The 13370-nt window shown below is 36.6% G+C and overlaps 1 protein-coding gene across 1 annotated transcript in view; it reads right to left on the minus strand.

Moving 5' to 3' along the window:
* The window catches only part of LOC146005334 (sodium-coupled monocarboxylate transporter 1-like), a 77722-nt gene that overhangs the window by 17450 nt on the left and 46902 nt on the right, over positions 1-13370 (minus strand). The window contains exons 6-8 of the mRNA XM_083144504.1: positions 8764-8831; positions 3034-3188; positions 160-300 (exon numbers count right to left, since the gene is read on the minus strand). Of these exons, the coding sequence (XP_083000630.1) occupies positions 160-300; positions 3034-3188; positions 8764-8831 (364 nt within the window). The remainder of the gene's footprint in view (positions 1-159; positions 301-3033; positions 3189-8763; positions 8832-13370) is intronic.

A 13370-nucleotide genomic window follows, 5' to 3' on the forward strand; every position in this document is an offset into this window, starting at 1 on the left:
GGGAAAATAATATTTGTAACAAAGCCTTCCAGGTATAATTTAACCACCAAGCTAAATTTCATCCAAATTGAATACTATGACCTAGAGGCCTTGTTCGATCTGACATGGAATGACCCTATTTTAATTCAAAGAATCTACTTATCTCTTTTTCGTACTCACTTCTGCGCCTCCTTGACCGTCTTGGTGCTGAGGCAGCGCTGCATGGCCCCTTGGCTGCCTATCACGAGGGTAATCCCGTGCAAACCCCCTCCGACGAGGACTATCCAAAATGTGTGGCGTATTGTCGGGTCAGGATTCATGCTGAAAGAAATGAAGGTGTTGCATTAATAAAGTGATTCTTTCCTGCAAATATTCCTTCAGGTACATTTAATAACTGCATACATTGTCGCTTTCTAACGGCGTAGTTTGCATATTGCATTATGGGACATGCACAGTAATGATAATATTTATCTTACATATTCGTAACATTTATTTAGTTGTTTCACGAAAAAGTGCTATTTTCAGCAAGTAAATAATAATATTTAAACCATTGTTTTATATACACAAACCAAGTTTTAAAAATAATAACTTTGTAAGTGATCTGAATGTACTGAATACATTATTATTCGCTCGGGTGTAAAACATGATAAGTGACATTTTGATAATTTTTAAGTTACAAAATAAAATGTGCCATCCTTCAATTTTCAAGTGAAATTTGCCAATTTGCACTGGAGTCAGTGAAGCCTTGTGAAACTGATAAACACAACACCAAAACAATTTATTTACAGTATAGCTTCTAATTACCTTATTTCTTAATGATTCCAGATATGACCAAAATGTTACTTACCATGTTTTACACCCGAGCCCTTCGTCTATCTAATACATAAAAATGAATGTATGTGTGTGTGTGTGTTTGTTCGACCATAACTCTCGAACGCCTGGAGCGATTTGAACAAAACTCGGTACGCGTATCACTTGCAATATCGAAAGAAATACTGTGGGGGTAAGACACCCCTGGGAGTAGGGTGGGGAGGGGTGACATGTAAAAAATAATCGAAAACGACCGATATTAGTGTGGAATCCATAGTTTTCCGGGGCGCATAGCAATTCAGTCTCGCTTTCAATAATATATCGTTCTCGTATTGGCTGTTTATTTTAGGACTGGCAAATGACGCTACGTGTATATGGCGACGTAAAAGTTCCATGTTGACATTCTTAATTGTTGCCAACCACAACCTAACTTACTATCTCTATTTAGCATTAATCTGACATATACATTATCAGCTTTTCTCGTGTTATTTTTATGGTATGAGTTTGCAGCATTGTAAGAAAGAATCTGTTAAGCTGTCCCTCGCACCTGAGATACCAGTTGAGATCTTGCTGTTAACGGTGAAGGCGGTGCGCGAAATCCGTCGTGATAAATAAGTAGCTATCACTGCCTACGAGCGGGCAGGACCAAACATATTATATTTTTAACTTGTGCGAATCAGTATGTACGCGATTCGTGATTTAAGTTTTTGGATATTTTTATTATAAATGATTCAAATTTTATTTGACGTGATAAGCTGCTCGGTGGTTACCTTCCTGGTAGATTGGGGATCGCCTTAATCCCTATCCCTGGGTGATAACTGATCCTTCCAACTGTCTAGTCAGAGCAAGGAGCAGAGTGTCGCCAATTGGTGGCTCCATACCCTGGAATTACGGTTGTGGTGGCACGTTGCATTGTTTCTGTGGAGCCTCAACTAAGGGGCAATAAGAAGGAAGGCCCCCCTTTCCCAGTGAAGTGTTGCCCAGTGGTCCCTTAGTGATTTGTCCACCCAATCCATTGCCATTTCCAGAAGATGGATCGTGGTGATCGTCGGGTATTCAGGAGCAAAGTTCGCACCGAACCGTCCGAGATATCAGCGGCGTTCTGCAGCCAGCCGTGGAGCGACGCATCCGGTTACCGTTGTGTTCAGTGTGAGCTCCCTTATCACGTGGACTGCTGTCCCATGGTAGAGACTGTTGTGGTTGAAGATGAGCTTGAGTTTCGATGCCAGAAATGCTCTGATGTGAGAATTCAGCCAACTCCGACGGCTACTGTTTCGTCTCCAGCGACAGTGATGCCTGATTGGGTCAATGTTTTGGTGGTCTCCCTTGCGGAAAATGAACGTGAACAGCTAATTGCTGCTTTCACAGAGAAAGATCGCGAACATGAGGAGAGTTTGAAGGCCGAAAAAGAGGAGGAGAGCGACGCCATGAACAGCTTACGGGCCATTTATCCGAAGTGGTGCAGCAACTTAGTTCCATTCCTGCAAGAATTCAGTTAACTGAAGAGAGGCTAACTCAGATGGAGTCGTCACAACAGGAAATCGTTTGTCATCAAACTATTTTAGAGACAGAAGTAGTTGCCGTACAGGAGGAAGTGATGGGACTCAGTGGTCGATTGTGACTTTCGGGACTTCGAACACATGTGCAGAGTACGGTGACGGAAACACGCTCGACCTTATGGACACAATAAAAGATCTAAGTGAACGGGTGGCTAACTTATCCCTACGTGCAGATACGGCATTCCATGAAGGGACGGATTTAATTTCACCAGAACTTCCAATGACAGACGAGCGTGACTTAAACTGTAAGTCAGTTCATGGTGCCCAAACAGCTAATAGGCTTCGTAATATGGGTAACGATAGACAGATAACATCTCATAGGTATCCATATCTCTAACTCACCCAGTAATACAATAAAACAGCAAAATAGAATGAGGTTCGCTTTACCAAACTAAACTTTCATCAAATCTATTGATCTTCTAATCAGGGGATGTGCCCACGCCATGCTTTCAACTGAAAGTCTCAATTAGCCTATTTTAGGTCGAAATGGACTTAAGCAATAGCAACAAAACTGTTAACATGTAGTTGAAATAGATTTGAAAAAATAAAAAAATAAAACGTCGTAGTTGGTTTCGCATTAAACGTGTAGTAGCATGTAGAAAAGTTGCTTGATTTTAGTCACGAGCTTGTGAATTCTACCCAGTAGTTTTAAACCCTTTCTTAAGTAACAAAGTAAAGTATTTACTTAAAAAATTCTATCCTTCCAGAGTTTTCATTACGTTCCCACACAGTGGAAAACCCTCCAACGTCAATTAGTCCTCTCACGATGACAGCTATTAGGGTGCATATAATAATACATCCTTGCACAGTGTCAGTCCATATAACAGCTTTGATACCACCCTAAAAATATAAATATATAAGTATTATACATCGCTGGAATAAACAAATACATATTGATTACAAAATCATATCAAATACGTAGCAAAATCCCTGCCATTAATTCTACTACCTACCCGTAGACGATTTCGAAGTTACAAACTTGGATTTGAGAGAGGGCAGTTAACTTCAAAGGACAAATGTTTACGTATATTAACGGGTATCTTTTTATGATATCCGTGAAACCAAATTTTCGATTTTGATCTCCAAGCGAAGGCTTTGTGACTTTTAACAATTATATTTACTATTCCTTAATTTCTAATTAGATGGGAGACGAAGAAATTTAATACCAGACGTGCGGCATGGGGAAGGGGCGGGGGACACCATTCAGAGTCAGAATATGCAAGGGAGAGATTTACAGTTGTCAGAGCTAAGGGGAGAAGGAAAACATGCAAGATATGTGCTACTTGTCCATTGACCCTTATTGACGATTTGCTTCAGTGAAGATTGAAAACCTCAGGCAATGTGCGTATATTAATTTACGCACTAAAGTATATAAATATAATGAACAGACACCCGCAGAGAGACTTACTGGGGCCAACATTTGCTGGCGTAATGAACACTCACATTTTGCCACGCTAATGCAAACTCAGAAACGCACCATTAGAGCCCCAACGGCCAAGGAATAAACTTCTGATAACCTAGACTTTTCGCCTCCAGTTGTGGGAGTTTCAAGGGCTGAAAGGCGATGTTGCTACACGCCATTTTTTGTCCGGTCGTACAGGACACCTTTTGCTGTCAACATGCACCCTTCGCTCGCATTTCAGGAAGAGGCATATATTTGGAGGCCCATTTACTTTCTATATGGCGGCAAACATTAGGCTTCGCCTTGTTGAGAGTGCCACCTATTTCGAAAACGACTCGGAACGACATATTTTACAACGCAGAATACCACGAGATTCTCCCCACACCACGGGAACTGGACAAAGCCGATTTGGTCAGCTGTTCATGTGACTCTCTCTGGATTTCGACGAAAAATATATATATGCAAGGTTCGTCCATAAAAGAACCAAACATTTTCTTTTAGAAACGAAAACAAGTAATTACCTTCAAATTACTTTATCACCTTCAAAATAAGCACCAGATAAGGCAATAAACTTTACCCAGCGTTTGTTCAGATCTTGGAAACACTGTTGATATTCATTGTCAGTAAGTGTTCGCAAAATACGCGTAACATTTAATTTAATGTCCGCGACGTCGTCAAATCTTCGCTCTCTCATAGCCATCTTAAGCTTGGGAAAAAGGATAAAACCAGCAGGCGATAAGTGCGGAGAATATGGATCGCTGCCACTGAATGCTTAGCAAAATATTGTTGTAGATACAATGCAGTATGAGGCCCATCATTATCATGTAACAGAAACCATTGCCCAGAATCACAGAGGTCCTTCCTAACCCGCTTCATCCTGTTTCTGAGTCGACAAAGCACTTCCTTGTAATACCACTGATTGATTGGGGGATCAGTCCGTTGGAATCAAAACATGCGATCAGCAGCACCATTGTCTTCGATTTCGACATCCGAACTGTCCTTTCCAATGCGCACTCTGTCTTTTTGTTTTGGGGTCATGCCCAGTAGTAGCGTCGTTGCCTTGTAATCAAGGGGTCCCGGGTTCGATACCCGGTGGAGGCACATAGTGGTTCGGATCCCACTTTAAACTGTAGGGCCAGTCCCAATTAGTCTTACTGTGCACAAAGTGGACTTAAAGCACCAAATCAATCAATTAATCATGTTTCGGGGTTATATTGTAAATATCAGGTTTCATCTCCCGCCACGATGCACCTTAGGAAGTTGTTGTCCTGGTCAGCAGTTACCACCAAATCCTCACAGCACTATCCTTTGTCTTTTTCTCGTACTGTCAAAATGCGAGGCACAAAGCGAGCACACACTTTCCTCATTTCCAGGTCCTCCGTTAAAATTACCCTACAGATTTCTTTGCTAATATGAAGCATGTCTGACAGTTTCTACGTGGTGAAACGTCTATCACCTCTCACCAGTTCACGAACTTTCTCCACATTGTCGTCATTCCTTGACGTTGAACAGGCTGCAGTCATGTCTCCCCCGAGAAAGAATGCTGACGCGGAATTCCTATCAACATAGATTTCCGAACATATCACTACACGCGACAGCGGTGGAATTACAAGAAGTTAGAAACCTTAATGAGCAGCAAACAACTGTATCCTGTCTCAAATACGTAGGTTATCTTGTTGCAGCTGGGCAATTGGGCCCTGTTCTGGCCCCCAGAAATCGGTAGGGGAACGTCTTCGAGTGTTTAAGGAAAACATAATACATAATGGTGAACTTTAGTAAATTTTACTAAATTTTACCTGTGGAAATGCACTATACCAAATCTGTTTTGGTTTACCAGAATAGAAAAATTACCAGAAACCAAATCATTTTATTTTTTCTCATCATCATTATCATGGTTAATATATATCGCACATTAATGCAAGATATTCAATTATCCCATACCTAATTCACGAATCGAAAATGATAATAATATAAAGAAGCATAGAAATAACTCATTAATACTAATTCTTCACCTACATCTATTTACTAACTTCTAATTAATTAATCATATCTTTATATTAACCAAATTAATTATAATTATCGTTCTGGCTCCCAGAATTGGTTAGCATAAATTCAAATGTGTAAAATCTCACAAGTGATATTATAATTCCAGGTTTTTATTATAATAATAATAATTATTATTATTATTTTATTATATACAGGGTGTCGCAAAACTCTTTCAACAACGCTTGAGTGCTGGTAGATATCATAAAAACAAGTAACTTTTCCCTATAAAGTTTACCTCGAAAGCGCTTAGTTTCTGCGCTATAATCCCTTAAAACCTATCCTGTACGTATGCAACCCAACACAGCAAACGCTTGCTCTGACATAACTACCAGGGGCGCGTGGCAGGGTTGCCACTAGCGTTCCTCGTTAAGAGAGACGACTTCAAAACGACAACTTGGGAGTCTTGCCTGAGCAAAATCCAAATCATTAATGATACTTGCGATGTTGTATGAAGCAGTGACAGTATTTATAAACTGACCAAGACAAATAATGGGCAGACTGAAATTCAAGATTACTCATTCCAAAATATCTCCATAATTGATTGATTGATTGATTTGGTTTATTTTAATTCACTTTTCTGCCACCTTTGGCTAATCGCGAAGATGAGGATGATATAATGAAATAACAAATGACACAAATGTCTAGGCCAGGATTTAAACCCGAGATACCGGCGACACCCACGTGGCGGAGTGGTTAGAACATCGCACTACGATGCCAGTGGTCTTGGGTTTGAATCCCGGCTTGGACATGGATGTTTGTGAGTGTCCATTCATCAATTTCATCATATCATCACTCATCCCCATATTCGCAAATTAGCCAAAGGTGGCACAAAAAGCGAAGTAAAATAAATGAAAACAATCAATCGAACATTAAATTAAAATAACCTTGCAATTACTTCCTTATGAGACGAACACGATTAGCAATAACGCTAGCACTGATAGGAATAATTTTCAAGTAAATTATAATAACATTACAGTGTGCGTGCGAGGCAGCAAACACATCATGTTTACATTTGCTCGTTCGTGGATTTCCCCTCTCTCACGTGTCCCTTGCAATTTTTGATATCGCATGATACACATAGAAACACTTCGTGGTGATGTGGTTAGCACAGCTCGCCAAGGCGCTGGTATCTCGGGTTTAAATCCTGGCCTAGACATTGGTGTCATTTGTTATTTCATTATATCATCCTCATCTTCGCGATTAGCCAAAGGTGGCAGAAAAGTGAATTAAAATAAACCAAATCAATCAATCAATCAATTATGGAGATATTTTGGAATGAGTAATCTTGAATTTCAGTCTGCCCATTATTTGTCTTGGTCAGTTTATAAATACTGTCACTGCTTCATACAACATCGCAAGTATCATTAATGTTTTGGATTTTGCTCAGGCAAAACTCCCAAGTTGTCGCTTTGAAGTCGTCTCTCTTAACAAGGAACGCTAGTGGCAACCCTGCCACGCGCCCCTGGTAGTTATGTCAGAGCAAGCGTTTGCTGTGTTTGGTTGCATACGTACAGGATAGGTTTTAAGGGCTTATAGCACAGAAACTAAGCGCTTTCGAGGTAAACTTTATAGGGAAAAGTTACTTGTTTTTATGATATCTACCAGCACCCAAGCGTTGTTGAAAGAGTTTTGCGACACCCTGTATAGTATATTTTGAATAATAAACAGAAAAGAAAAGAGAAAATGGCGGTGGAACTGTTTAAATTCAGAGAAACTGACGTCCATGTTTATTTAAAGGCATCAACCAGGACAGTAAGCGAATACCCTCGAATGTATGCGGGTGGAGGCGGGCCCCCTTTCCCCTTTCATTTATCCTGTTCATTTATGTTGTTAGATAAAGCAGACAATTTCGAAACATGTAACATATATGTGTTCTGAAATATGTTGAAATAAATCTCTCTTTCCTGTGTAAATAAAATGATAACGGATATATACGTACATACGTACACACAACTTTCTCGGGTCAAGCACCTACCTCCCCCCCACCCGCTTCGCTCCCCAACAAACTTCAGGTCAGCTGTGTCCCGGATTTTCACTTATGAAATATAGCAACCCTAATCATATCAAAAGTTGAACCCCCCCTTCCCTTTACGTTAACTATATATACGCCCAAGAATCCAGCCACGATTAGATTTTATGCGCATCAAATTGATTTACAACAAAACTGATACATTAATTTATGTTAGATTGTATGAAACACTATTTTTCAGGTTTTACCGTAGTCTGTAATAGTCCTTATTTTTTCTCAAATATATTACTACTTTAGTGAAGATGCTATTGATTATGCAATTCAGTCTCACTCTAATTATATAAAAATTCAAACGCAAATTACTCTGAGAAAATTTCCAATATTTCTTCATAAAAAAGAAATAAACGGTCTCCTTCTTTGACAGCGTCATATGTTCTGAATAAGGAAATGCCGCTGGCTGTAGCATTTACAACACTATGTTTCTTGCACAAGTTAACAATTCAGTGTTCGTTTATTGGTTTTGTGTATTTGATAGTCGAAACAACAAGTTTCTTCCAACCATTAAATTTGATAATGTTGTGTGAGAGTAACTAGTGTCATAACTCGATTCTGTTTTATCTGAACACTCAATATTAACTATAAAAATAACAATAACGTAAGCAATGACGATAACATTAACCAAAATAATTAATATTGATTACCGAGTCAAGTGGTTTCTCACAAGAGAAATTAGCATAACTCACTATCCAGCTAGTTCAAAAATGCTAATATTACGTAAATCAAAGTTATTAATAACATCCTGTTTTTAATTATATTACCAATTGCACATTCGAATAATCGCGTTTTAGATTGAGAGATTAAAATACAAGTTAAACCAAGAAAAATTAGTGACCGTAGGTATAAATTGATTGTGAATTAAATTATAGATTATATAGTGAATGAATGAAACTTGTATTTACACAATGTCAGTTGCTGAAAAATGAGAAGAGTTTACTTACGATAGATGTGTACAATACACAGACAACGAGAGTGATTCCAACAGAAAGATAAATGTCCAATCCAGTCGCTGTAAAGAAAATTGTAGAATACGATCATATGCTCCTCACATATTGGATATTAAAAACTGTAACTTAAGAATCCATTTAAAACATGAAGTACATTTGCTATTGTACAGTGTTGCAGGAACGGGGGGTAGAGGGGTACAACGTACCCCCTTATTTCCCTAATCCAAACTGTACCCCTCGTACCCCTCTTATGAAATTTGACAGGAGCAAGGTACTGCTGTGCAAAGAAACTATTTTTAGTAGTTGTTAAAACTATTTTCTTAGTAGTAAAAAATATTTTGTTTTTGTTTCCAAACAATTTGTTTTTGTTTCCTTTAGAAAATAGTTAAAACCGCTGTATACATATTGTAATATACATTGGTACCAGTAAACGCCTTATGCAATGTAAATTATGATTTTATGTTCCATTTTATGAACCCCCGTGCTTTAGTCTTCAGCATCACGTGATATCAGAAATATGAAGGTTAAAAAAGTACTACATTACATCTATATTGAGTATAAAATTCTCTTCAGAATGTAATTTACGAAAACAAAATATACTATCTTTGTGCCGTACAGGGAATAATAACATTAAACAAGTCATTAACAGTATAACTCATCAAAAAGGAGGGGGGATATCTTGAGCAACTGATTCGAATATTGAAGTGGTAAAATTACACCAGAGAGAAAATTTGTAGAAACAGTTTTCAAAGTTCATCGAAAAATTGTTTATTTGATTGATTGATTTGAAATTTTAAAATCACTTGATGCAAAGTAAAGTTAATCGGGACTACGTACAGTTTAATAGGGATCCAAGTATCCATAGGTATCGAACCCGGAACCTCTTGATTACAAGCTGACTACGCTACCACAACAACCACCAGTCACACAATGTTCCAAATGTATATACGATGACAGTTTTTGCGAAACTTGGCGAAGTGCAACGCTGATTAGCATATCTGAACATAATCTAGACCTACAATAAACTTCGAAAAACTTTTGAGTCGAGACCGTGATGTGAATGAGAACATGCATTTATAACAGATTTTTTTAAAAAAACATATATTTAAAGTATTCATAAAATGCTAAATATATATATATATATATATATATACAGCCTAAATAAAAACTATTTATGCGAATTTTTCATTATGAAAAAGAAAACCCATGTCTACTGATCTAAAATTGTATTTTTTGATCCTCCCTTATATATATATATACTGTGTATAAAACGGACGTAAAACACCAACTATATATAATGGAGTATATATATATATATATATAATCCTCCGTGGTATTTCCAAAGGTGGTTTCCGTTTATTTTATGCACAGTGCATATATATGGGAGGATAGGAAATACCATTCGGGATGATAGGTTTTATGTTGGATTTGGATATTTACCTTTCTTACGATCATGACGCCTGTGTATAAATTTTATTAATTAGCGTTCCAATATTTAACCCTTCGAGTACCAAGACTGGGTACCTGACTTTTTTTTAGGAATTTCGCTATTTTAAAGAGCCGTAGTGGTATACCTCATTCAACATGCGTTTTTACTTTTGCACATCATTTCACTAAAGCTGGTGTATAAAATACCAATAAATAAGTTTGTATGCAAAACACACTATATCAGCGAACAGCTTTGATGTTGAAAATCATTGCAAAGACATGTTCTTTCTCTACAAAATTTTTTTTTTGTTTTTTTTATTCCTTCTAACGAAATTTTTACGTTTTTTGTAAATTGCCTAAAATTTCAGGGTCAATCCGTACGAAATGGTCTAGCATTGGTCGCTCGACCATTTTTAAAATTTTTCATTTGTTTGTCGTTGTAACCCCTGTACAAGGGAAATTCAAAAGAGGCATTATTTTTCTAAAACTAGACTGCGTTTAAAAATTGCGGCCATTTTTGTTTCATGACTTGCAAAATTTTTGGCCTATGAAGACAGTTGCGACAATTATGATAACTCAGCTAAGAAAAATTAGAGAAATCTGGGGTAAAAAACAGTTTTCAGTACATTTCAGGCTACATTTTATGTTCCGTATCTTTTTTCACCACATCTAATGCAAATTCCTGAAATTTACTGTCAAAACTGAGTGATATTCAATTTTGAAGGAAAATCAATGTATATGATATTTTTTTTAGTAGGTAAGAAATGAAATATCAGAACTATAGTTCTTTTTAGAGGAGACATGTACATCCAAAGTTTCAGCAGAAAATATTTTGAGATCTGTTACTGGTTTCTGCATTGAGTTAAAGCTCTTTGAAAATGCTCATTGTTTTCAAAATTTGGGTTCCAAATATATGTCTGGTTGGAAAGGTCTTCCCAATGGCATAGTGGTTACGTCGACGTTTTGTAATCAAGGGGTCCCGAGTTCGATATCCAGTGGAGGCACATTCTGGTTCGGATTCCACTTTAATAAACTGTAGGTTCAGTCTCGATTAACCTTCCGTGCATAAAGTTGACTTTAAACTGAAATCAAACCAATATCTGGTTGGGAACCTAATAAAAGTTTTGATATTTACTGCATAAAGAGGTACCTGTAAAAAAAATTCGAGATTGATATTACATGATAACAACGATACAACAGGGGTAAGTTTGCCAAAAATAGACAAATTTATGTTATTAGTTACAATTATAATTATTTACTTTGAATGAACTATCATGCAATTACAATTATTGTACGTATTTATTAATTACAACATACGAATGGCATAGTAAGCCCGTTAGTAGCTATTATCAAAGAAAAGGCGTGTGTCAAATATTTTCTGCTGAAACTTTGGATGTAGATGTTTCCTCAAAATAAAAAATTATAGCTCTGATATTTCATTGCTTACCTACTAAAAAAAATATCACATTGATTTTCCTTCAAAATTGAATATCACTCAGTTTTGACAGTAAATTTCAGCCATTTGCATTAGATGTGGTGAAATAAGATACGGAACATAAAATGTAGCCTGAAATGTACTGACAACAATGTTTTTTACCCCAGATTTCTCTCATTTTTCTTAGCTGAGTTATCATAATTGTCGCAACTGTCTGCATAGGCCAAAAATTTTGCAAGTCATGAAACAAAAATGGCCGCCAATTTCAAACGCAGTCTAGTTTTAGAAAAATAATGCCTCTTTTGAATTTCCCTTGTACAGGGGTTACAACGACAAACAAATGAAAAATTTTAAAAATGGTCGAGCGACCTGTGCTAGACCATTTCGTACGGATTGACCCTGAAATTTTAGGCAATTTCCAAAAAAACTAAACATTTCGTTAGAAGAAATAAAAAAACCAAAAAAAAATGTAGAGAAAGAGCATGTCTTTGCAATGATTTTCAACATGAAAAGTTTTTGTTTCCATCATGATGAAAATTCAGATTTTCCTAACAGTTTTCCCACCACAAAAATTAGGCTACATATCTATTATTAGTCTTTTATAGGCATTTGTAAATATTTTTGAGTGCTAATGTATTTTTTCTGAAATCCTCATTATCGCATTGAACTTTGTGTAAAATTTCAAAGAGATCTGATATTTGGTTAAGGAGAAGAGAAATAAAATGTAAGCAAGGGTATCTTGTGTCGAGGGTCTGAAGAAAGACAGATAACACTGATTTGATGATATTTCAAAGTGCTGTAAAATGAAATCCGTTTGAGATAGAGTGAAAAAATTTTACGGGGTTTCTCTCAATCATAAAGGAAAGGCGTGTACCAAATTTCATCGAAATCGGAGTTAGTGGGTGTCAAAATCTTAGTTTTTTGCGTTGATTTGATGTGGAATGACCCCGGTATGAAAAGTGATAAATATTAGGTATATTGATGTTATTTGAAATCAAATATTAAAGGCACACTATTATGAAGACTTCAACATCAACCACTCAGCTTATAGTTACTCTCGTAATTAAAGTGAATGAAGTAGAAGTCAACAAATTTAGCAAATTGCATGCACATTATAATACAAGAAAATAATAATAATATCCATGCGTAACTTTTGCCAGACCACTATGCAATTTTGCACGCAAATAGTCAAGTGATGAAACCATATATTTAAAAAGAACCATAACGATGTAATTTTGAGGCTTAAAAATACAACTTTATTGTGACTTTTGAAAATTTACAAAATTCGAATACCACAGCCATGTAACATGTCATATTCAAATCATAAAAAGCAGAAGAGAATGACACCAATTTTATCTCTCTAGGTCAAATAGTTTTTTTTTACTTACAGCTTTTTAAAGATTTCAAAATGTTTTCAAAATATTGCGATTGTTGAGTTTTGAGAGTAAATAACTGCAAACCTAAGAGCAAGAAAATCTTGAATTTTGCAGTTCTCTTCAACTTTACAGGTACTGCCACTGTACCAAAAAATTATCAGTTTTTGAAATGTCAAGGTTCAGACAATTTTTGATTGGTTTGGTATTGAAAGATTCGTACAAAGGAAACAGCTTCTCAACTGACTTAAATACGTAAATAACATTAAGTGCAGGATTAGTTCCGATTGTCTATAGTTGAACATTAAGTGGATTTATAAACTCTGACAAAAATGTACTATGACATTGTATTATGAAGTAATATG

The sequence above is a fragment of the Lepisma saccharinum genome, chromosome 23, assembly GCF_977018435.1.
Source record: "Lepisma saccharinum chromosome 23, izLepSacc3.1, whole genome shotgun sequence".
NCBI lineage: Eukaryota > Metazoa > Arthropoda > Insecta > Zygentoma > Lepismatidae > Lepisma > Lepisma saccharinum.